Genomic DNA, 26433 nt, shown 5'->3' with positions numbered 1-26433 from the left:
CTTGATCCCCATGGCTCATTGCCTTTTCAGTACCAAGTCCCATCATTCCAAAATTTCATCCAAACAATAGAACTACATTAAATTTTACTTCAGGACTATAGTAACAAATTATTGGAAATAATTTTGCCTGTAAAGCAAAAATTGATATACATTAAATATGCTTAGGACTGATAGAAAATATATATACTGCTAACCTTAGCTTTCATGGAGTTTCTCCCAAAATTGCCAGAAATGTTTTGAAAGGCTTAGCAAATGGGTAGATCTGGAGGTGACAACTCTTATATAACTTTTACGGTTTGCCTTTTAACAGGGATTGCACCAGTGACAAGAAGGAGATGGGATCCAATCTGTTTACTATTTTGGCAGAGCTGGAATCCAAGTACAATAACATGAAAGAGAAATTATTGGCTGGGATACCGCTGGATGCTCTACCACCAATGTCTGTGGAGTCCAGAGTGAGGCCATTCATGGGTATATATGTTCCTTCTAAGGTACAGTTGCTCCAAATCCTTAAATTAAGACAGACAAAAATGATGATGATGGCCACTTACTGCTGAAAATTGGTGGTCAGTTTAGTGTTCTTGGTTGCCATTGGATTTCTCACTCGGATTTGCTTTGAATCTGTTAACTGTATTCTAAAGTTATAGAATAGGATAAAGAAACCTAATGTTATAAAAAACTGATTGGTAAAATATCACTTTAAAGATAGTAGTTCTTAACGTAGATGTTACAAGAGCTGCTTAAGGGTGTTATGGTTATTGAGGTTTGGGGTGGACCCTTAGACACTGTGGCAGCTGACCATGCCCACGGGGGGCAGGCCCGTGAGGGACCACGGTGTCGGGCTAGACTCTGGACACACAAACACATATTGAATCTTTATTTAGACAGTTTGTGAACCACCAGAGGTGGCAGTAATGAGTAGTAGATGTAGATCCCGGCTGGGCGAGTATCCCACAGGACGCTGGAACAGCGAATCCTCTGCTTGGCTGTGCAGTAGTGGAGAAAGACTGAGAAAATGAGTACACAGTAAGAATATACAGGGTCCCAGGTAGAATAGGAGAAGCTCTGAGACAGGGAGAGCAGGCCCTCGAGGAGCGAGTACCTGATCCCTTAGAGCAGGGAGACTCGATGGTAATGTACTCACACAGCGATTCCACTAGACGAGAGGTCTGGCACTGGAACAGAGGGCAGGCCCTCGAGGAGCAAGTACCTGGTTTCAGGGAAACAGTACTGTGGAATAGATGTAGTTGTACTCACAGATGTTAACTTTTAGTGAAGTCTTCCAAGTAGAAAGTGTGGTAGATGCAGGCAGCGACTCAGGGAACATGGGCCCTCAAGGAGCGAGTACCGGTTTCCTAATAGCACCTAAAAGAAGCAGAAGAGGCCCCCGAGAAGTGGGTACCCCATTAGCAGTAAAAGTTCCAGAAATGCTGGAGTGGCAGAATAGCTTCGGTACGGAGAGTGAATCCCATCAGTAGGATTACCGATGCTAACTCGATTAGCTAGCAAAAGATGTAGGCTTATATATCCGGGCAGCGTGACGTCATCTCAGGGGGACACCCCTGAGGTTCGCGCCAACAAGGAAATAAATATGAGGGCGGAGTGCGCACGCGTGCCCTACGGTACCTTGGAGGAGCATGGAGGGAAGCAGCACCAAAGCCGGTCTGGGGACGCCGGAGCAGTCGGCAGACAGATGCCGCGGCAGCCAGTATTCCAAGGTGAGCGGGAGGAGCCGCAAGAAGAGTAAGGTAGGCGGGGCAAAGCCGTCGAAGACCGATGGTTGCAACAGTACCCCCCCCCTTCAAAGGGCGGAGTCCAACTCTTGTACCAGGTCTTGGTTTCCGAGGATGCATCTGGTGAAACTGCTGAAGCATTTCTTTATCTAGGATATTAGCCATCGGCTCCCAAGAATTTTCTTCGGGGCCGTAACCTTCCCAAGACAGAAGGTATTCTCAAGTCTTGCCACGTTTTCTGATATCTAGAATGGCTTCGATCTTGTATTCTAGGTCTTCTTCTGCACTGATAGAAGATGGTTCAGGAGACTTGGATGAGAACTCACTGAGAATGAGTGGTTTCAGAAGTGAACCGTGAAATGCGTTGTGAATTTTCAATCCAGGCAGTAGCTTCAGACTGTAAGTGATATTGCCAAGACGTCGGAGAATTGGAAATGGTCCAATGTAGTAAGGAGCAAATCAAGTGGAGGGTAACTTTAGTCTCAGGTGCTTAGTGGATAGCCAGACTTTGTCACCAGGTTGAAACACAGGCGCTTTAGAATGGTGAGCGTCATAGGATTTCTTTGCTCGATCACTCGCTTTAAGTAGCATTTCTTTGGTCTGAGTCCATAATTGATGGATATCATCAGCAGTGGATTTAGCTGCTGGGGATGACACTGAGAGCTTCAGTGGACGTGGCAGTGATTGTAAATGTCCATATACCACTTCAAAAGGTATTGATCCAGTGGATGATGCTGGATGTGAGTTAATGGCGAATTCAGCCCATGGTAACAGTTCGGCCCAGTTATTCTGACGGCAACTCACATAGGCCCGAATGAACTGTTTCAGGGTCCTATTCATCCTTTCAGTTTGGCCATTAGATTGTGGATGATAGGCAGATGTATAATCCAGAGAGATTTCAAATAGCTTGTACAAAGCCTTCCAGAATCTTGCCATGAATTGAGATCCTCTATCTGAGACTATGTGCTTCGGTAGGCCGTGAAGGCGAAATATGTGTGCGATGAAGAGCTTCGCAAGCTCCATGGCTGAGGGTAAGCCAGGCAGCGCCACGAAATGAGCCATCTTGCTGAAGCTGTCAACTGTAACCCAGATGGTATTCATTCCTCCAGAAAGAGGTAAATCAACTACAAAGTCAGTAGTAATGTGAGTCTATGGCTGTTCCGGGGCTGGCAGCGGTTATTGCAATCCCCAAGGCTGACCAGAAGTAGGCTTATGTTTGGCACAGTTGGAGCATGACGCTACATAGGAGTATGTGTCTTCCTTGATAGTAGGCCACCAATAATACTTCTGTAATTTCAGCAGGGTATGGCATTGACCAGGATGGCAAGCCAACTTGGAATCATGAGCCCAGTAGAGAAGTTTCTTTCTGAGGTGTTTTGGCACAATAGTTTTACCAGCAGGCACAGAATGGGTAGCCGCTAAGATGACTTTCTTCGAGTCGATGATGTGCTGAGGTTCTTCAGGAACATCCTCGGAGAGGAAGGAGCATGACAGAGCATCAGCTCTGGTATTCTTGTCTCCGGGGCGATATTTGAGCACAAAGTCAAAACGATTAAAAAACAAGGACCATCTGGCTTGTCTTTCCAGTGGGAACACTGAGAGAAGAGGATCACCTTGCTGGTGGCTGAAAGGAATCAGTAAGTGTTTGCTTGGGACATTGACTTTTTTAAAAGTATTGGGGCAAAGTTAACTATTTGGGAATATTATTTAGTGTGTTTGTGCCTTTAATAGTCAGAAAGGCAGTGAATAAACAAGTTAGACTGTATTTTTAAATAGTCAATAAGGTAGCTAGTAAGCAGTAGGTAGTGTGTTTATTTTTAAAAGTCTGCAGACCTGAGTGTTAGACTTTGTATTTCCCAGCCTACCCACCCCTAGCTCATCCCTTAACTTATAGGCAGGTGCCACTTTCACAAAAAAAAATAAAAAATCAACAAAAACATTATTGAGAATTCAATCAGACCCTGGTAGGCCACTACCAGACACATAGTGAATTCACTAATACATTTAAAGGACGTTAGACACATTCCTACTCCCATAGCAACCTAAAACTTAACTAGGAACTGATCAAAATTGAGATGATGGCAGCAGTCCAGCAGCAAGAGGGGGGCTTCCCAGTCTTTTGCATAGAGTGTCACAAGTATGATTTTTTACCCACCGGTGAGAAGTTGTACATGTGCATGCGATGCAAAGAACTCCTGGCTCACAGAGAACGAGTCCGATCTCTAGAGGCTAGAATGGCAGACCTGGAGGAGCTGAGGCAGACAGAGAGGTATATAGATGAGACCTTCAGGGACATAGTAGTCAAGACCCAACTTCAGACTGGCAGCCCTGGTGCTGCCTTGGAGGAAGAAGGTCTCATGATGGGAGAACACCAACCAGGTGCAGCAGGCTCTCCAGGTGATGCATTGTCCTTTCGCACTGAGGATATCTCCCCAAGGCCTACTGCCCAGGAGGGAAGGGTTAGGTCGGCCGTCATAGTTGGTGATTCGATTATTAGGAATGTAGATAGCTGGGTGGCTGGTGGGCGTGAGGATCGCCTGGTAACATGCCTACCTGGTGCGAAGGTGGCGAACCTCACGCGTCACCTAGATAGGATTTTAGACAGTGCTGGGGAGGAGCCGGCTATCGTGGTACATGTGGGCACCAACAACATAGGAAAATGTGGAAGGGAGGTTCTGGAAGCCAAATTTAGGCTCTTAGGTAGAAAGCTTAAATCCAGAACCTCCAGGGTAGCATTCTCTGAAATGCTTCCTGTTCCATGCGCAGGTCACCAGAGGCAGGCAGAGCTCTGGAGTCTCAATGCGTGGATGAGACGATGGTGCAAGGAAGAGGGATTCAGTTTTGTTAGGAACTGGGGAAACTTTTGGGGAAGGGGGGGGGGTCTCTTTCGAAGGGATGGGCTCCACCTTAACCAGGGTGGAACCAGACTGCTGGCGCTAACCTTTAAAAAGGAGATAGAGCAGCTTTTAAACTAGAACAAAGGGGAAAGCTGACAGTCGCTCAGCAGCGCATGGTTCGGAGAGAGGTATCTTCAAAGGATACTAATGATGCATTAGAATTAGGGCATCCTGACATCGAGGTTCCAATAATTAGAAAAATAGTCCAAGTGCCTGTAACTAAAAACTCACCTGAGCTAAAAAATTCTAACTTATCCCTATCAATTAAAAAGCAGAATGATAATACAAACAAAAAACAAACTTTGAAATGTTTGTATGCTAATGCCAGAAGTCTAAGAAGTAAGATGGGAGAATTAGAATGTATAGCTGTTCCAACCCAATCAGTAGTGGACCCTTGATCCGGAGGGTACTCACCGAGGAGATGTCCAGATGAATTCCCTTCCGGAAGGTGGAGCAGTAACTCGATACAGTGAATATAAGGCAGGCGCCAGGCAAGGCAAAGTCCAGTTCCAAGGCTAGGGCAGGCGGCAGGCAAGGTAAAGTCCAGTTCCAGGCTAGGTTGAGGCAGGCGGCAGGCAAGGCAAAGTCCAGTTCCAGGCAAGGTCGAGGCAGGCGGCAGGCAAGGCAAAGTCCAGTTCCAGGCAAGGTCAGGGCAGGCGGCAGGCAAGGTAAAGTCCAGTTCCAGGCTAGGTCGAGGCAGGCGGCAGGCAAGGTAAAGTCCAGTTCCAGGCAAGGTCAGGGCAGGCAAGGTAAAGTCCAGTTCCGGGCTAGGTCGAGGCAGGCGGCAGGCACGGCAAATCCAATCCAGGCAGGGTCAAGGTTGGCGAAGACAAGGCAGAACTCCAACAGCACCAGAAGAACCTTGTTGCAAAGGCATTGAGCCTTCCCGGGGAGAGGTTTAAATCTCCCCGGGTGTCTGATGTCACATCCGGGACCGACCCGACTTTCCTGCCTCGGCCCCTTTAAGGGGGCGGGTCCTGCCTCGCTCTCCACGACACTGCTCTGCGGATGTAGGGAGAGACGCGCCATGGCCCGCGCGATCCGCGGCTGCCGTCGAGGGACCTGTCCGGCCCGGTAGGAGATCCCGGCCGGGAACCCCTCGGCCCGGGATCGCAACAGTACCCCCCCTCTTACGCCCTCTTCTAGAAGGACCAGGCTTACCGGGGTGTGAAAGATGAAAGTTCTGGAGTAAGGTCTTATCCAAGATGTTTACGGATGGTTCCCACAAGTTCTCCTCCGGACCAAAGCCTTTCCATGCAATCAGATATTCCCATCGTCTGTGGTTACGACGGACATCAAGAACCTCCCGTACCTGATAAATCAGATCATCCTCAGTTGCAACCATGGGTGGTCGAGAGGGAGCAGCATGGAACAAAGAGCAGATCACAGGTTTGAGCAAGGAGACGTGGAAGGAATTATGAATACGGAGACTGGTCGGGAGCCGCAAGCGATAAGTGACTGGACCCAAGCATTTACTGACAAAGAAAGGTCCAATATACTTAGGAGCCAGTCTCATAGATGGAACCCGGATATGTATGTGACGAGTACTCAGCCAAACACGGTCTCCCGTATTAAATAGTGGAGCAGGACGATGATGCTTATCCGTCATCTGCTTGGAGGTAGCAGCCGCACGGAACAGCTGAGCATTAGTAGACTTCCAGAGTTCATGAAGTTGTGATGCAGAAAGGTGGGCCGCCGGAGAGGCAACCAAAACTGGTAAAGGAAGAGGAGGTTGGGGCTGCTTCCCGTAAACAATCTGGAAGGGAGAATTCCCAGTGGCCGAGTGCATGTGTGAATTATGTGAAAATTCAGCCCAGGGTAACAGTGAGGACCAATCGTCCTGACGATCATTCACAAACAGGCGGAGGAACGTCTTCATTCCACGGTTGATGCATTCCGCCTGTCCATTCCCTTGTGGGTGAAAGGCAGTGGTAAAGTCCAACTGTACCCCAAATGTTTTACACAACGCACCCCAGTATTTGGCAGTAAATTGTGGACCTCTGTCTGATGTAATGTGGAGTGGAAGACCATGAAGACGGAACACATGAAGAGCAAACAGTTCTGCTAACTCAAGAGCGGATGGTAGCTTGGGCAGTGGAATAAAGTGCGCCATTTTGGAAAATTGGTCGACCACCACCCAAATAACCTGATTGCCAGAAGAAAAAGGAAGGTCCACAATAAAGTCCGTGGAGATATGGGTCCAAGGTTCCTGAGGGGGTGGTAGGGGTTGGAGGAGGCCCCATGGTCGACCAGGTAATGGTTTCTGTTGGGCACACTTTGGACAGGAATCGACGTAGGCCCGCACATCCTTGTTACAATTGGGCCACCAATAGTAGCGGGATAGTATTTCCAAGGTACCTGCTCTTCCGGGATGGCCCGCCATGAGAGAATCATGTGCCCAAGAGAGTACCTTGGGACGACGGCGAAGAGGGACCACTACCTTCCCTGGTGGCGCCATCCTAGTGATGGCCAGGACCACTCTGGCCGGGTCAGTAATATAGCTGGGGGAGTCAGGTGTGTCATCAGTCTCATGCAGCCAGGACAGGGCATCAGCACGGATGTTCTTTGTTGCAGGTCGGTAACTTAATACAAAATCAAAATGACTAAAGAATAGCGGCCACCGAGCCTGGCTTGGGTTCAGTCGTTGTGCTTTACTAAGGTACTCCAAGTTCTTGTGATCTGTATAAACTGTAATCGTATGTTGCGCTCCCTCCAGCCATTGCCTCCATTCCTCGAAGGCCATTTTAATGGCCAGCAATTCCTTGTCTCCAATCCCGTAGTTCTTTTCTGCCTGGGAAAATTTGCGAGAAAAGTAGGAACAGGGGAGTAATTTCCCTTGATTGGAGTGTTGGCAAAGTACTGCTCCAACCGCCACATCAGAAGCATCCACTTCCACAATAAACTGTCGCGTGGGATCAGGATGATGGAGACAGGGTTTTTGTAAAAATGCAATTTTTAGATCCTCAAAAGCCCTTACTGCCTCATCAGGCCAATTCCTGGGGTCTGCTCCCTTTTTAGTCAGAGCCGTGAGAGGTGCCACAAGGTGAGAAAATTGAGGAATGAACTTACTGTAGAAATTAGCGAACCCTAAAAAACATTGTAGAGCCCGGAGTCCCACTGGTTGTGGCCATTCTCGGATGCTAGCCAATTTATCAGGGTCCATCTGAAAACCAGTGGTGGATATGATATAGCCCAGAAAAGGTAATGATTGTCTTTCAAATAGACATTTCTCCAGTTTTACAAATAACCGATTTTCTCATAGTCGTTGAAGAACTTCTCGAACCTTTATGCGATGGGCGGCCAGAGTTTTAGAGTAGATTAATATATCATCTAGATACATTATTACTCCCTGATGCAACATATCTCGAAATATTTCATTCATTAAATTTTGGAATACTGCCGGTGCATTACAAAGGCCAAATGGCATTACCAGATATTCATAATGTCTGTCTCGCGTATTAAACGCTGTCTTCCATTCATCTCCAGGTCTAATCCGCACCAGATTGTATGCCCCCCGTAAGTCCAGCTTACTAAATATACTAGCTCCATGAAGGCGATCTAGTAATTCCGAAATCAGCGGGAGAGGATATCGGTCCTTGAGAGTTATCGCATTAAGTCCACGGTAGTCAATACATGGTCTTAATGACCCATCTTTCTTGGGAACAAAGAAGAACCCTGCTCCTGCCGGAGATGATGAAGGTCGAATAAATCTTCGTTCCAGATTTTCTTTAATGTACTGGGACATAGCTAAAGATTCAGGCCCAGATAATGGATTCACACGGCCCCTAGGTGGACAAGTATTAGGAAGCAGATTTATGGCACAGTCAAAAGTGCGATGAGCTGGGAGTATCTCTGCTTCTTTCTTAGAAAATACATCCGAAAAATTTGCATATTTGGATGGTGGTAGCAGTTTATAAGTGGCTAGTTGGATTCTGGGCTGAGGTCTTTGCTTTAAACAGGTAGTGAAACATCCTGGTCCCCAAGCAGTAATCTGAAAAGTCCTCCAGTCAATAATGGGTGCGTGTTTTTGTAGCCAGGGGAGGCCCAACACTACCAGGTGGACTGCCTTTTCCAAAATGAAGAAGGATATCTCCTCCTTATGGAGGATCCCCGTCTGGAGAGTTATTGGAGCGGTGCAGGTGGTGACTTATCCTGGAAGATTCTCCCCCTGGATTGAGGAGATGTATAACGGGGACTCATGATGAAGTACCGGTAGTTGTAGCTGGTGGACCAGCTCTGCCAGAATAAAGTCTCCTGAACCTGTGTCGATTAGGGCCAACGTAGTGAGAGATCCTTGAGGATAATGTATTGTAACCGGAACGGTACATTGAGGGGCGAGACTGCTCCCTAGGGTCAACCCCTCCAAGACACCTAGGTTCAGTAGTTTCCCGGATGATCGGGGCACTGAGCCAGAAGATGCCCCTTATTACTGCAGTATAGGCAAAGTCCCATTCTCCTTCGGTGTTGTTTTTCCTTTGTGGTCAGGTGGCTCCTACCCAACTGCATGGGCTCCTCCTTGCCTTCAGTGGATACTTCAGGAGGGTTAGAAGGAATCATTGGACGGGAGAAGGTGGGAGCCAAGGGAACTGTGCGACGGTAGGCTCTCACTTCCTTGGCTCGTTGCTGTAAGCGACGATCAATACGACCTGTGAGGTCGATCACTGCCTCAAGATCATCTGGAATCTCTGGCGCCGCCAACTCGTCTTTGATGCGAGGGGAGAGTCCTTCCAAGAAAATTCCTCTTAGACAATCGTTCTGCCAACCCAACTCAGAAGCCAAGGTGCGGAATTCCACCACGAACTCTGCCAATGTACGAGTGCCTTGACGTAGGTTGAGGAGTTCTGAAGAGGCAGTAGACTGACGTCCTGGTTCATCGAATACTTGATGGAAGGTCCGAACAAATCGTGGCAAGTCATTCAAAATGGAGTCTCCTCGTTCCCAGATTGCGGATGCCCAGGCTAAGGCCTTCCTATCTAACAAGGAGATGATGAAGGACATCTTGGTTCGATCTGAGGAAAACTGCTGTTCCTGTAAGGAAAATCGAATGAAGCATTGATTTAAAAATCCACGACATTGCTTGGCATATCCAGTGTAGCAAGGTGGAGCAGGCAGGTGGGTTACCATACTTGTAAGGTTCGCAGTCGCAGTCTTTGGAACAGCCACCTCTGCTCCACAGACTGAGTCGAGCCGGTTTGCTAAGCGTTCTACCGTGGCGGTCAGAGCCTCAAGGCGTTGTTGTTGTTGTTGTTGCTGCTACCTCTGTTGCATGAGTTGTTGAGCCAGGCCGGGGATAGCCTCGAGACCGTGCAAGTCCACCGGGTCCATGGCCTTTGCAATCTGTTCCAACCCAATCAGTAGTGGACACTTGGTCCGGAGGGTACTCACTGAGGAGATTTATTTATTTATTTATTTAAAAACTTTTATATACCTGTATTAGTATGCATACATCATACCGGTTTACAATGTAACTTTAAAGGCAGAAATTACAATGAACAGGGAGGGCGAACAAGGAGGAGTATACAAAGAGCAGGAGGTAGAGGAATTAAAGCAATAAATAAAACTGCAACGGACTATTTACAGGAATATACAAGGCGTAGGCAAGATACTTGCGGAAGTCAGTGTACTTAATCAGGGTAGGCTTGTCGGAAGAGCCATGTTTTAAGTTTTTTTCTGAACTTGGCGTAACATGGCTCTAGCCTGAGAGTGGTAGGGAGGGCGTTCCATTGTTTAGGGCCTGCAATGGATAGTGCACGGTCCCTAGTAGAGGAGAGGTGGGCTTTTTTCAAAGGGGGAATGGAGAGGGTGCCTTTGTTGACAGTGCGAGTGGGTCGTTCAGTGCGTATAGGACGAAAGGGTTCATCCAACCAATTGGAATTGTGCGAGTGGATGGACTTGTGCACTATGGTTAGAATTTTGAAGAGAATTCGGGATGCGATGGGGAGCCAGTGGAGTTATTTGAGTATAGGGGTAATGTGATCAGCTTTCCTTGAGTTGGTGATGACCCTGGCGATGGCATTCTGGAGCATTTGTAAGGGCTTGGTGGTGGAGGAGGGTAGGCCGAGGAAGAGGGCATTACAGTAGTCCAGCTTTGAGGAAAGGGTGGCTTGGACGACGGTGCGGAAGTCATGATAGTGGAGGAGGGGTCTGAGTTTCTTCAGGATGTGAAGCTTGAAGAAACCTTCTTTGAGGATGGAGTTGATCTGTTTTTTGAGATTGAGTTGTTGATCTATGATAACCCCAAGGTCTCTTACTGTGGGTTGGGGTGTTATGACGTTGAAAGCTGGATCGTTGGAGATCGGTGGTTTGGGAGGGAGGTGAGGAGAGATAAGGAGCAGCTCTGTTTTGGAGGAGTTTAGAGCGAGGTGGATGTTGGTGAGGAAGTCATTTATGTTGGCAAGACATGTGTTCCAGAAGGCAAGGGCATCTGAGAGAGAGTTGTGAATGGGAATGACGATTTGAACGTCATCTGCATAGAGGTAGAATTTGAGGCAGAGGTCTGTGAGGAGCTGACATAGAGGTGTGAGATAAATGTTGAAAAAGGTGGAGGAGAGGGAGGAGCCTTGTGGGACACCTTGAGACAAGGGGTAGAGTGTGGAGTTGGCGTTTCCTATCTTGACGGAGAACTTTCTGTTAGATAAGTAGGATTTAAACCATAGTAGGGCTAGGCCTGAGATGCCTATTTCGGATAGCCGGTTGATGAGGAGGTTGTGGTTGATGGTATCAAAGGCAGCTGAGATGTCGAGTAGGGCGAGGAGGTAACAGTTGCCTCGGTCCATGCCTATGAGTAAGTGGTCCGTGAGGGAGAGCAGGAGGGTTTCTGTATTGAGGTATTTACGGAAGCCGTATTGGGCTGGATGCAGAGATGTCCAGATGAATTCCCTTCCGGAAGGTGGAGCAGTAACTCGATACAGTGAATATAAGGCAGGCGCCAGGCAAGGCAAAGTCCAGTTCCAGGCAAGGTCAGGGCAGGCGGGAAGCAAGGTAAAGTCCAGTTCCAGGCTAGGTCGAGGCAGGCGGCAGGCAAGGTAAAGTCCAGTTCCAGGCTAGGTTGAGGCAGGCGGCAGGCAAGGCAAAGTCCAGTTACAGGCAAGGTCAGGGCAGGCGAAGACAAGGCAGAACTCCAACAGCACCAGAAGAACCTTGTTGCAAAGGCATTGAGCCTTCCCGGGGAGAGGTTTAAATCTCCCCGGGCATCTGACGTCACATCCGGGGCCAACCTGACTTTCCCGCCTCGGCCCCTTTAAGGGGGCGGGTCCTGCTGCGCTCTCCCTGACACTGCTCTGCGGATGTAGGGAGAGAGGCGCCGCGGCCCGCGCGATCCGTGGCCGCCGTCGAGGGACCTGTCCGGCCCGGTAGGAGATCCTGGCCGGGAACCTCTCGGCCCGGGATCGCAACAATAGCAATGAATGATAACATAGACTTAATTGGCATCTCAGAGACATGGTGGAAAGAGGATAACCAATGGGACAGTGCTATACCGGGGTACAAATTAAATCACAATGACAGAGAGGAGCACCTGGGAGGAGATGTGGCGCTTTATGTCCGGGATGGCATAGAGTCCAACAGGATAAACATCCTGCATGAGACTAAATACAAAATTGAATCTTTATGGGTAGAAATCCCTTGTATGTCGGGGAAGACTATAGTGATAGGGGTATACTACTGTCCACCTGTCAAGATGGTGAGACGGACAGTGAAATGTTAAGAGAAATTAGGGAAGCTAACCAAATTGGTAGTGCAGTAATAATGGGACACTTCAATAACCCCAATTTTGACAGGGTAAATGTATCATCGGGACACGCTAGAGAGATAACATTCCTGGATGGAATAAATTATAGCTTTATGGAGCAATTGGTTCAGGAACCAACAAGAGAGGGAGCAATTTTAGATCTCAGTGGAGCACAGGACTTGGTGAGAGAGGTAACAGTGGTGGGGCCGTTTGGCAATAGTGATCATAATATGATCAAATTTGATTTAATGACTGGAAGAGGAACAGTGTGCAAATCCACGGCTCTCGTGCTAAACTTTCAAAAGGGAAACTTTGATAAAATGAGAAAAATTGTTAGAAAAAAACTGAAAGGAGCAGCTACAAAAGTAAAAAATGTCCAAGAGGCGTGGTCATTGTTAAAAAAATACCATTCTAGAAGCACAGACTAGATGTATTCCACACATTAAGAAAAGAAGGCAAAACGATTACCAGCATGGTTAAAAGGGGAGGTGAAAGAAGCTATTTTAGCCAAAAGATCTTCATTCAAAAATTGGAAGAAGGATCCAACAGAAGAAAATAGGATAAAGCATAAACATTGGCAAGTTAAATGTAAGACATTGATAAGACAAGCTAAGAGAGAATTTGAAAAGAAGTTGGCTATAGAGGCAAAAACTCACAGTAAAAACTTTTTAAAATATTTCCGAAGCAGAAAGCCTGTGAGGGAGTCAGTTGGACCGTTAGATGATCAAGGTGTTAAAGGGGCACTTAGAGAAGATAAGGCCATCGCAGAAAGATTAAATGATTTCTTTGCTTCGGTGTTTACTGAAGAGGATGTTGGGGAGGTACCCGTAATGGAAAAGGTTTTCATGGGTAATGATTCAGATGGACTGAATCAAATCACGGTGAACCTAGAAGATGTGGTAGGCCTGATTGACAAACTGAAGAGTAGTAAATCACCTGGACCGGATGGTATACACCCCAGGTACACCCCAGGTACACCCCAAGGAACTAAAAAATGAAATTTCAGACCTATTAGTAAAAATTTGTAACCTATCATTAAAATCATCCATTGTACCTGAAGACTGGAGGATAGCAAGTGTAACCCCAATATTTAAAAAGGGCTCCAGGGGAGATCCAGGAAATTACAGACCGGTTAGCCTGACTTCAGTGCCAGGAAAAATAGTGGAAAGTGTTCTAAACATCAAAATCACAGAACATATAGAAAGACATGGTTTATTGGAACAAAGTCAGCATGGCTTTACCCAGGGCAAGTCTTGCCTCACAAATCTGCTTCACTTTTTTGAAGGAGTTAATAAACATGTGGATAAAGGTGAACCGGTAGATGTAGTATACTTGGATTTTCAGAAGGTGTTTGACAAAGTTCCTCATGAGAGGCTTCTAGGAAAAGTAAAAAGTCATGGGATAGGTGGCGATGTCCTTTTGTGGATTGCAAACTGGCTAAAAGACAGGAAACAGAGAGTAGGATTAAATGGACAATTTTCTCAGTGGAAGGGAGTGGACAGTGGAGTGCCTCAGGGATCTGTATTGGGACCCTTACTTTTCAATATATTTATAAATGATCTGGAAAGAAATACGACGAGTGAGATAATCAAATTTTCAGATGACAAAATTATTCAGAGTAGTTAAATCACAAGCAGATTGTGATAAATTGCAGGAAGACCTTGTGTGACTGGAAAATTGGGCATCCAAATGGCAGATGAAATTTAATGTGGATAAGTGCAAGGTGATGCATATAGGGAAAAATAACCCATGCTATAATTACACAATGTTGGATTCCATATTAGGTGCTACAACCCAAGAAATAGATCTAGGCGTCATAGTGGATAACGCATTGAAATTGTCGGTTCAGTGTGCTGCGGCAGTGAAAAAAGCAAACAGAATGTTGGCAATTATTAGAAAGGGAATGGGGAATAAAACGGAAAATGTCATAATGCCTCTGTATCACTCCATGGTGAGACCGCACCTTGAATACTGTGTACAATTCTAGTCGCTGCATCTCAAAAAAGATATAATTGCAATGGAGAAGGTACAGAGAAGGGCTACCAAAATGATAAGGGGAATGGAACAGCTCCCCTATGAGGAAAGACTAAAGAGGTTAGGACTTTTCAGCTTGGAGAAGAGACGGCTGAGGGGGGATATGATAGAGATGTTTAAAATCATGAGAGGTCTAGAATGGGTAGATGTGAATCTGTTATTTACTCTTTCGGATAGTAGAAAGACTAGGGGGCACTCCATGAAGTTAGCATGGGGCACATTTAAAACTAATCGGAGAAAGTTCTTTTTTACTCAACGCACAATTAAACTCTGGAATTTGTTGCCAGAGGATGTGGTTAGTGCAATTAGTATAGCTGTGTTTAAAAAAGGATTGGATAAGTTCTTGGAGGAGAAGTCCATTACCTGCTATTAATTAAGTTGACTTACATAATAACCACCGCTATTACTAGCAACGGTAACATGGAATAGACTTAGTTTTTGGGTACTTGCCAGGTTCTTATGGCCTGGATTGGCCACTGTTGGAAACAGGATGCTGGACTTGATGGACCCTTGGTCTGACCCAGTATGGCATTTTCTTATGTTCTTATGTCTGTGGTTAAGACGTTGCGCATGACGGAGATGCTCTAGATTCTTGTTGTCTGTGAATACGGTAATTTGATGTTGGGTGCCTTCGAACCAAGGCCGCCATTCCTCGAACGCCAGTTTAATAGCCAGGAGCTCTTTATCACCGATCCCATAGTTCTTCTCTGCAGGAGAGAAGCATCGCGAGAAGAAAGAACAGGGGTGTAAGGCCTTAGAGTCTCCGATTTGGCTTAACATGGCCCCTACTCCAACATCTGATGAAGGGTTTATTAGGGTCTGGATGACATAGACATGGCTCAGTGCAAAAGGCAGTCTTTAAATCCTTGAACGTGGAAATGGCCTCTGCAGACCATTTAGAAGCGTTGGCCCCTTTCCTTGTCATTGCAGTTAAGGGCACAGTTAAAGAAGAGTAGTTCTTTATAAAGCTTCTATAGTAATTTGTGAACCCCAAAAATCGTCTCAGGGCCTTCAGACTGGTAGGTTGAGACCAATTCTTGATACTCTCTAATTTTTGGGGATCCATCCAGAAACTTTGTTTAGATACAATGTAGCCAAGGAAAGGCAAGGAATCTTTATGAAATTCGCACTTGGACAGCTTGGGGTAGAGGCGGTATTCTCGAAGTCTCAGTAATACTTGCTTGATATTTGCTAGATGAGTAGGCGTATCCTGGGAGAATATCAGAATGTCATCTAGGTAAACAAAGACACTTTTGTACAGCAGGTCCCGCAGAATGTCGTTCATCATGTTCTGAAACACAGTGGGTGCATTGCACAGGCCGAAGGGCATTACCAAATACTCGAAATGGCCATCTCGAGTGTTGAAGGCTGTTTTCCACTCGTCGCTGTTGCGGATGCGAACCAAGTTACATGCTCCCTTTAGATCGAGTTTCGAGAATACCTTGGCTCCTTGAAGTCGATCAAACAGTTCTGAGATCAGAGGTAAGGGGTATCGGTCTTTAATCGTCATCTCGTTCATACCTCGATAGTCGATACAAGGACGCAGATTACCGTCCTTCTTCCCCACGAAGAAGAAGCCTGCACCCGCAGGAGACTTAGATGGTCTAATGAAAACATTTTTGCAAGTTTTCCTCAATGTACTCGGACATGGCCTTGTTCTCTACCACTGACAATGGGCAGACACGTCCCTTAGGAGGTTCAGCATTAGGTTTCAGTCTTATGGCACAGTCATAAGATCTATGTGGCGGAAGGGTGTCAGCAGCTTCTTTGGAGAAAACATCATGGAATGATGCATACTGAGGCAGCAGCCCTGGCATCACTGGTGATGTAGGCATGCAGAGAATAGGAGAGACCACCTTTAGGCATTTGCCATGACATTCTGGGCCCCAACGGGAGAGTTCTAATGTAGCCCAGTTGAATTGTGGCATGTGCAGCTTCAAGCAGGGTAACCCCAGAACAATAGGGTGCATGGCCTTCTCTAACACAAAGAAGGAAATTGACTCAGTATGGAGGGCTCCGGTGGAAAGGACTACCAGTTCGGTACAACTATTAACATCACTCTGTAACGGCTCTCCATGAATAGACGATAGGAGCAGTGGAATCTTCAAAGTGGTGAGGGGAATCCTCAAATGTTCCACAAGCCGTTGTAGAATAATATTGCCTCCTGCCCCTGAGTCCACCAGGGCAAGAGTTTAGAATTCCAATGGTCCGCAGATCAGAGAGATAGGGAGAGAGAGCGGAGGAGAGGGCATAGTAATGCCTAAGAAAAGTCCTCCCGCAGGACTTAGGCCCATCCGTTTCGGACAGATGGGGCATGTTTGGACTGCATGACCAGCTTGTCCACAATACATGCACAGACCATTCCTCTTCCAAAGTCTTCTCTCTTTGGGTGTCAGGTGACTACAACCAAGTTGCATCGGTTCTTCACCACTGGCAACAAGCATTACAGGAACCATCCTGAGTGCAGGTTTAGCACGAACTTCTCTCTGAACAGGTCCTTTACCAGGCTTGAGTTCTTGCACCTTATCATGGAACCGGTGATCAATTCTAGTAGCTAAGGCCACTAGCTCATCCAGCGAGTCAGGTGTCTCATGAGCGGCCAGCTCGTCCTTCAAGTGGGAATCCAAACCTCTGAAGAAGAGAGTTTTCATGCATTTAGGGTCCCAACATAATTCAGTAGCAAGATTCTTGAACTCTATAGCAAAATCAGCCAGTGGTCAGTTGCCTTGCTTCAGGTCTACCAAAGCAGAACCAGCAACAATGTATCGGGCAGGATCATCAAAAACGGATTTGAATAAGTCCATTAATCCGTCAATATCCTGGAGTATAGGATCTTTGCATTCCCACAGCATGGAAGCCCAAGACAAGGCCCTTCCATCAAAGTAAGATAGAATGTAAAGAGTCTTGACGTAGGCTGTGGGGAAGTGAGAGGGTTGTAATGCAAAATGCATGCAGCACTGGTTTAAAAAACCTCTAGTTCTTTGAATCTCTCCAGAGAAAAGAACTGGAGCCGCAAGAGGCACAGCAGTCTTTACAGTTACTTCAGGTAACTGACCTTCATTACTGGAAGTAGAGCCTTGATTCTTCTGTGCTTGCAGCTGATGAAATGTAGAAGTGAATTTCTCCAATGCGTCTTGTTGTTCAGCAATGCGCCGGGCCAGGCCTGGAATGCCGGGCCCGGCCAGGCCTGCAAAGCATTGAGCTGAGCCGGATCCATGGAGTTAGCAATCTGTTATGGTTATTAAGGTTTGGGGTGGACCCTTAGACACTGTGGCAGCTGACCACACCCAGGGGGGGGCAGTCCCGCGAGGGTCCACTGTGTCGGGCTAGACTCTGGACACACAAACACAGATTGAATCTTTATTTAGACAGTTTGTGAAGCATCAGAAGTGGCAGTAGTGATTAGTAGATGTAGAGCCCGACTGGGCGAGTATCCCACAGGATGCTGGAACAGCGAATCCTCTGCTTGGCTGTGCAGTAGTGGAGAGAGACTGAGAAAGTGAGTACACAGTAAGAATATACAGGGTCCCAGGTAGAATAGGAGAAGCTCCGAGACAGGGAGAGCAGGCCCTCGAGGAGCGAGTACCTGATTCCTTAGAGCAGGGAGACTCGATGGTAATGTACTCACACAGCAATTCCACTCGACGAGAGGTCTGGCACTGGAACAGAGGGCAGGCCCTCGAGGAGCGAGTACCTGGTTCCAGGGAAACAGTACTGTGGAATAGATGTAGTTATACTCACAGATGTTAACTGTTAGTGAAGTCTTCCAAGTAGAAAGGGTGGTAGATGCAGGCAGCGACTCAGGGAACATGGGCCCTTGAGGAGAGAGTACCGGTTTCCTGATAGCACCTGAAAGAAGCAGAAGAGGTACCCCGTTAGCAGTAAGAGTTCCAGAAACACTGGTTTGGCAGAGTAGCTTCAGTGCGAAGAGTGAATCCCATCCGTAGGATTACTGTTGCTAACTCGATTAGCTAGCAAAAGATGTAGGCTTATATATCCGGGCAGCGTAACATCATCTCAGGGGGACATCCCTGAGGTTCGCACCAAAGAGGAAATAAAGATGAGGGCGTCGTGTGGACGCCCAATGGTACCTTGGAGGAGCATGGCGGGAAGCAGCACCAAAGCCGGTCCGGGGATGCCGGAGAGGTCGGCAGACAGACGCCGCGGCAGCCAGTAGTCCGAGGTGAGCGCAATTACCAGCGCCACCCAGGTATTCCGGGGAAATGAAGCAGTGCCGCGGGTTCCTTAACTAATGCTACATACGCTTCACATTACTGCCAACCCAGTTCCCGATGGATCTGGTGAAGACCAGCTATATTGTATCCTTGTTAGAGAGGAGGGTCCTGGCTCGGGCCTTCCCATTATGGGAGCGTAATGATCCTATCCTTGGAAACCTGCAACAGTTTGTGTCTACATTTAGACACTGTGGGGCAGATTTTAAGAGCCCTGCTCGCGTAAATCCGCCCGGATTTACGTGAGCAGGGCCTTGCGCGCCGGCGCGCCTATTTTCCATAGGCCTGCCGGCGCGCGCAGAGCCCCGGGACTCGCGTAAGTCCCGGGGTTTTTTGACGGGGGCGTGTCGGGGGCGGGGCCGCGCCCTCCGGAACCGCCCCCGGGTCGCGGCGCGCGTGGATTTACGCCTCCCTCTGGGAGGCGTTAATCCGTGGAGAAAGGTAGAGGGGGGGGGGTTTAGATAGGGCCGGGGGGGTGGGTTACGGAGGGGAAGGGAGGAGGAGAAGGTGAGGGGAGGGCGAAAGCGAGTTCCCTCCGAGGCCGCTCCGATTTCGGAGCGGCCTCGGAGGGAACGGAGGCAGGCTGCGCGGCTCGGCGCGCGCCGGCTGCCCAAAATCGGCAGCCTTGCACTCGCCAATCCTGGATTTTAGCAGATACGCGCGGCTACGCGCGTATCTGCTAAAATCCAGCGTACTTTTGTTTGCGACTGGTGCGCCAACAAAAGTACGCGAACGCGCATTTTTTGAAAATCTACCCCTGTTATTGTTTGTAAGGTTTTGGGTGGACCCTTGGACACTGTGGCAGCTGACCACGCCCACGGGGGAAGTCCTGTGAGGGGCCACAGGTCAGGCTCAGCTTTGGGACAGACAGCACAGATTTATATCTTTTATTAGACAGATTTGAGAAGCCACCAGAAGTGGCAGTAGTGAGTAGAGATGAAGCCCGGCTGGGCTATGGTTCCTCAGGATACTGGAACAGCGATTCCCTCTATGGCTGTGCTGTAGTGGAGAAAACTGAGATAGTGAGTACAGTGGAGCATACACAGAGTTCTGGTATAGAGCCTCGTTGGTAAAGTTACTCACACAGCGGTTTCTCCTGGAAGGTGACACAGAAGCTGGAATAGAGGCAGGCCTTCAAGGAGCGAGTACCTGGTTCCAGGGAATAGCTCTGAGGAAATAAAGTTGGTAACTCACAGATGATGTAGGCAGCGGTTCCTTCCAAGCAGAAGAGATAAGTTCAGGCAGCGAGTCAGGGAACATGGGCCCTCGAGGAGTGTGTACCGGTTCCTGATAGCGACGTGAAAGAAATGAGAGAGGCCCCCAAGGAGCGGGTACCCCGTTAGGATAAAGTCCAAAAGTTGGAGAGGCAGAGTAGCTAGGTACGGATAGTGAATCCCATCCGTAAGGAGTTCCCCTTGCTAAATCGATTAGCTAGCAAAAAGTGTAGGGTTTTGTATCCGGGGTGCGTGACGTCATCACAGGGGAACACCCCTGAGGTTCGCGTCAAAGAGAGAATAAGAAGCAGGACTGCGCAGCACCCTATGGTACCTGGACAACATAGTGGGATGCAGCGCCCAAGCCGGACCGGGGACGCTGGAGAGGACGGCAGGCAGACGCCGTGGCAGCCAGACATCCATCAACCGCGGGAGGAGTCGCAAAAAAGGTAATGTGGGCGGAGTGGAGACGTCGGGCAGTGACATTCATAACAGTACCCCCCTTGAAAGGGCAGTCTCCTCTGCGGGTACCAGGTTTTGGTTTTAAAGGATGCGTGAGATGAAATTGATGGAGCATCTCTTTATCAAGGATATTAGCCTGAGGCTCCCAAGAGTTTTCTTCGGGGCCGAACCCTTCCCAAGAAAGAAGGTAGTCTAATGTTTTGCCTTGACTTCGGACATCAAGAATGGCTTCGACCTTATATTCTAGGTCATCTTCTGCCTTGATGGCAGGTGGTTCCTGAGTCTTGGAAGAGAATTCACTGAGTATGAGAGGTTTCAAGAGTAAAACGTGAAAAGCGTTGTGGATGTTTAGTCCGGTTGGTAGCTTCAGACTGTAAGTGATGTTGCCAAGACGTCAGAGGATTGGAAATGGTCCAGTGTAGCTAGGAGCAAATCGATTGGAGGGTAACTTCAGTCTGATGTTTGGTGGATAACCAGACTTTGTCACCAGGTTGAAGACAGGCGCTTGAGAATGGTGAGCGTCATAATACTTCTTAGCTCGGTCACTCGCTTTACTTAGCATGTCTTTCGTCTGAGTCCACAGATTATGGATTTCATCAGCAGTAGATTGAGCTGCTGGGGATGTCACTGAGAGCTTCAGTGGAAGTGGCGGTATTGGTGAACATCCATATACCACTTCAAAAGGTGTTGATCCAGTTGATGTTGCTGGATGAGAATTGATGGCGAATTCAGCCCAAGGTAACAGTTCAGCCTAGTTATTCTGACGGCAACTCACATAGGCTCGAATTAACTGTTTTAAGGTTCTATTCATCCGTTCTGTTTGGCCATTTGATTGCGGATGATAGGCTGAACTGTAGTCTAGAGAGATGTTGAATAGCTTGCACAAGGCCCTCCAGAATCTTGCCGTGAATTGGGATCCTCGGTCTGAGACTATGTGTTTTGGTAGGCCGTGAAGGCAAAAAACGTGTGATATGAAGAGCTTCGCAAGCTCCAAGGTAAGCTAGGCATCGCCATGAAATGGGCCATCTTGCTGAAGCGATCGACTGTTACCCAGATGGTATTCATTCCTCCAGAAAGGGGTAAATTGACTACAAAGTCAGTAACGATGTGTGACCAGGGCTGTTCCGGAGCTGGCAGCAGTTGCAGCAATCCCCACGGTTGGCCAGAAGCAGGTTTGTTTTTGGCACAGTTGGTACAAGATGCCACGTAGGATAGTGTATCTTTTTTGATAGTAGGCCACCAATAGAATTTCTGGATCTTGAGCAGGGTGCGGTGTTGACCAGGATGGCCAGCCAGCTTGGAATCGTGCGCACAAGAGAGCACCCTGCCAGCCTGCCAGCGGTGTTTTTACAGCTCTCGGCATTTCTGAAATTGGAAAAATTATTGGATCTCACGGGTACGAGGGGTCCCCTCCTTGTCAAGGTATTACAAACGACTGCAGGAGTTGCGGAGGGTGGAGATCTATGCTATACTTGCCGAGCGTTGGACCAGGGATGGGGAATTTGTGCTGACTTCCTCTGTATTACAAGTCTGTTATGCTCGGGTTGCCAGGATCTCGTCCAATACATATTATCGAGAGCTACAATATAAATTTTTAGGACGGGCGTACGTCTACCCCCTGAGGGCGCACCAACAACATATTGCTACGTTGGCCTCCTGTGCTCGATGTCATAAGGAACAGAGTACCTTGGCACTTGCCTTTTGGGCTTGCCCAGCTATTAAATTTTTTTGGACCAAGGTGGCTCATTACTTAGCATCGATTCTGCATATCTCTATTCCGGTGGCGCCCCTCTGGCTCTTGTTTGGGTGTATCCCACCTTTAAGAATACGAGCTCCTGGCACCCGATTATTGATACAAAAGGCCTGTGTAGTGGGAAGTGGGTGATCCTTATGGGCTGGTGTAGTGCGGACTTGCCTTCTTTTTGGACCTGGAGGAACCTTTTCTATGCCATGATGCATATGGAACAACTCTCATCAAGACATTCTTCTATATTGCGAAGGCGATTTTTGAGTATTTGGGAATCCTACATTCAAACCCTTCCACACCAAGCTAGAAGCCGGATTCTTAACGACTGCGTCTAGCTTTTCATTTCCTCAGCTTTGTGGGGACCTCGTAAATACTTGGATTGGTTGTCCATGAGGGGTTGTTTTGTTTTTTTTAATGAGACAATTGTGGAACACATGGAAGATTTATTAAAGACTGCACAAACGGGGGGGGGGTGGGGTTTGAGGAATCCACTGTTTTTTGGGTACATTGTGGTTTGACCGGGGAGGGTGAAGTGTCCAACCCTCCCTGGACGTTTGTAGTGTGTTAATGGAAATGCCAATAAAATTGTTTAAACATAAATATCGGGGTAACATTGACCATCTTCCAATCTTCAGATACAATGGATGATTTGAATGAGAGGTTACAATGGATGATTTGAATGAGAGGTTACAAATTAATTGTAATAGGTCTGAAATTTCATTTTTTTAATTCTTTCAAAACCCTGGGGTGTATACCATCTGGTCCAAGTGATTTACTACTCTTGAGTTTGTCAGTCTGGCCTACCACATCGTCGAGGTTCATTGTGATTTGGTTCAGTTCATCTGAAACATTACCCTTGAAAACTGTATCCAGAATGGGTATCTCCCCAATATCCTCTTCAGTAAACACCAAAGCAAAGAAATCGTTTAATCTTTCCATGATGGCCTTATCTTCACTAAGTGCTCCTTTAACCCCTCGATCATCCAATGGTTCAACCGATTCCCTCGCAGACTTTCTGCTTTGGATATATTTTTAAAAGTTTTTATTGTGAGTTTTTGCCTCTATGACCAAATTTTTTTCAAATTCTTATTTAGCCTGTCTTATCAATGTCTTACTTTTATCTTGCCAATGCTTATGCTTTATCCTGTTTTCTTCTGATGGATCTTTTTTCCAATTTTTGAATGAAGATCTTTTGGCTAAGATAGCCTCTTTCACCTCAATGTTTAGCCATGCTGGCAATCGTTTGACCTTCCTTCCACCTTTCTTAATGCATAGAATACATCTGGACTATGCTTGTAGGATGGTATTTTTTAACAATGCCCACGCGTGGTGCACACTTTTTATCTTTGTAGCTGCTCCTTTCAGTTTTGTTTAAAACTTTTATCAAAGTTTCCCTTTTGAAAGTTTAGTGCTAGTGCCGTGGATTTACTTACTGTCATTAATTCAAATTTGATTATATTATGATCACTATTGCCAAACGGCCCCACCACTATTACCTCTCTCACCAAATCCTCTGCTCCTCTGAGAACTAGATCTAAAATTCTTCCCTCTCTCATCAGTTCCTGAACCAATTACTCCTGTTATTTATTCTATCCCAGAACTTTATTTCTCTAGCATGTCCTGATGTTTCACTTACCCAGTCAATATTGGGGTAATTGAAATCTGGAAACAATAAGGGAAACAAAAAAATATATATAGAAAATAGCCTAAGTGACGGTGTCAGCAAGCCTGACGTTGTGATTTCTAAAAAAGAACCCAACTGGTCTTCTAATCATTCACCATCACTTTCGAAAGGAAAAAAATCTTTTTTATTGAATTTCAAAAATATTTTTTATCATGTTTTTTATCTTTTCATTAAAAGTCTTTATAAACTTCAACTCTAATCCATGAGAGAAGTATAACCAGCAGTCTCTTTGTAAGATGATAACCACAGCCCTACATGGCCGGTGTTTCACGATAAACGCTTCCTCAGGGGCATATGAAATTACTGTTGCAAGAGTCCTTGCCTAAAAACATCAGAAAAATATGCATTTAGTGAGATATTATAGACCAAAACTAAAAGATCACTTATCTTAACACCGGAGGTTACCATTTCAAAATGGACCCAGCATCTCTACTGTCTACTTCGTAGGAAAGAGGAAATGAGGCTGACATGAACATCTCATTAAATATCCAAAGGTATGATGTCACATGTTGATGTCACTGAAATGCAAATTATATATCAGCTGGTGCAAATAAAGTCATAGGAAAACACAACGGTAGTACTAAGAAATCTTCATCCTAAAAATACGTGTAAATCAAGATCTGCATTGAGACCCTTAGGACTGACAGTGCCAAGACTGTAAATCCATCGTTGCTCAGATTTTAAAAGTTGTAATTCACGATCACCACCACCCCAATGTTCAGGTATATGGTCAATTGGACAGAAAGATAGATCCTCAAACCGGTGTTCACATGAAATGCAGTGTGCTACCAGCAGTTCATCAGCCTGAGAGTTCTTAATATTGGATCGATGTTCGATCATCCGAGTCTTCAACAGGCGTTTGGTCTTTCCAATATATAGTAAATCACAGGGGCAACGAATCAGGTAAATAACCATCGTGGACAAGCAGGATGTTATATATTTCAAAAAAATTGTATAGCCTGTATTCAAAACAATTTTGTCAGTGACTGACATCGAAACTGCACATACAGAACATTACAGGGTTGATGAGACCCCCTTATATTACTGTCCTCAACTGAAGGACTGGAGAAATCAGAGTGGACCAACAAATTCTTTAAATTGGATGCTCTGGAAAAAGTAATTCATGGAGGGGACTGGAACACCTCTTGCATCTGCAAAACATGCCAATTATTAAGAATAGATTGACGGATCGTGTAAGCTTCCGATGAAAATGGAAGAATGCATGTGTAAGCTGGAGAATCTTCAGCAGAGCGAAGGTGGAAAAGCCACTCCCAATGGGCAAATTTCACTCATAGATAAGCTTTTCGGACACATGAGCGTGGATATCCACGCTGTAAGAATCGTGCAGAAAGATTTTTTGCTTGCATTTCAAAATCGGCGAGAGTGGTACAGAGATGCCTTAGACGGATGAATTGACTGACAGGAAGATTAGACTTGAAAGTCCTTGGGTGGGCACTCTCAAAATGCAGGTATGTATTAGAGCAAACAGATTTCCGAAAAATAGAGGTAATAAAACCTTCATCTGTCATAGTGATCTGAATGTCCAGGAAAGAGATTGAAGTGCATTGAATCTCTGCAGAGAATTTCAAATAAGGATTACAAGTGTTTAACCAATCCAAAAATAGCCTGAAACTATCATTGTCACCTCTCCAAAGAACAAACACATCATCAATGTATCGTTTCCATGCGATTACTTGATTTTGAAAGGGATGATGATTTAGCCATTGCTCTTCAAAGCTGTCCATATACAAATTGGCCAGGTCAGGGGCCATGGTGGCCCCCATGGTAGTGCCTCAAATCTGTTGGTAGAATTTACGATTAAATGCAAAAAAAGTTCTCCTTCAGTGCAATCTGTAGTAATTGTGAGAGAAAATCACTTGGAACGCAATGAGGTTGTGGATGTCTGTCAAAAAACATATTGGCAATCTCAATCGTCTTATCTTGAGGGATGGAGGTATATTATGCCTCTACATCTAAGGTAACCAATTTCAAGTCCGTGGTATCAATTTTCAGCTGTTCAAGAAATGTCACCATATCAGAAGAGTCTCTGATAAAAGAAACCATCTGTGGAATAAAGGGGGCTAAGGACCGATCAATAAATCATGACAGAGGCTCCAATAAGGATCCACAACTGGATATTATGGGTCGTCCTGGAGGATGCTGAAATCTTTATGTATTTTTGGTAAGGTGTAAAATACTGAGACTCATGGATAGGGTTTAATTAAAACTTTTGCCTCCTTGGCGGTCAAAAAACTGGATTTAGAGCCACGGTTTACAACCTTAATGATAGTCTCCTGTAGTATCTTTGTGGGATCTTGATCAAGACGTTTGTAAAATCGAGTATCCTTTAATTGACGACTAATTTCTTGTTCGTAGGTGACTCGCTCCTGCAGAACAATTTTTCCACCTTTATCCGCCGGCTTTATTATTAGATTCTCAGCTGAGCGTAGTTCTTGAAGAGCATTCTTTTCAGAACATGATAGATTGTAAAAAGGCTTAGAAGTAGGAATGGTTTTGAGTGAAGCAATTTCCTTGGAAACCAATTGGTAAAATTGGTAAAATTGGTATGGTATTTTACCAATTTTACCAATTGGTAAAATACCTTAATCTGGCCTAGAAGGGGTCCAAGTAGAGGGATTGGATATTCTTGATATATTACAACTTGAAGGATGAGAGTCAAAAAATAATCTCAATTTTAGCA

General features: G+C 46.3%; 1 protein-coding gene across 1 annotated transcript in view; it reads left to right on the top strand.

Moving 5' to 3' along the window:
• The first annotated feature begins 306 nt into the window (after positions 1 to 306).
• LOC115093946 (RNA-binding protein 44-like) overlaps positions 307 to 26433 on the top strand; it is a 318590-nt gene continuing 292463 nt past the window's right edge. Inside the window, exon 1 of the mRNA XM_029606425.1 lies at positions 307 to 491. Coding sequence (XP_029462285.1) covers positions 336 to 491 — 156 coding nt within the window. The 5' untranslated portion in view covers positions 307 to 335. The remainder of the gene's footprint in view (positions 492 to 26433) is intronic.

The sequence above is a fragment of the Rhinatrema bivittatum genome, chromosome 6, assembly GCF_901001135.1.
Source record: "Rhinatrema bivittatum chromosome 6, aRhiBiv1.1, whole genome shotgun sequence".
Classification (NCBI taxonomy): Eukaryota; Metazoa; Chordata; class Amphibia; order Gymnophiona; family Rhinatrematidae; genus Rhinatrema; species Rhinatrema bivittatum.
The sequence above is the reverse complement of the archived record's forward strand: the minus strand, read 5'-3'. Positions and strand labels throughout refer to the sequence as shown.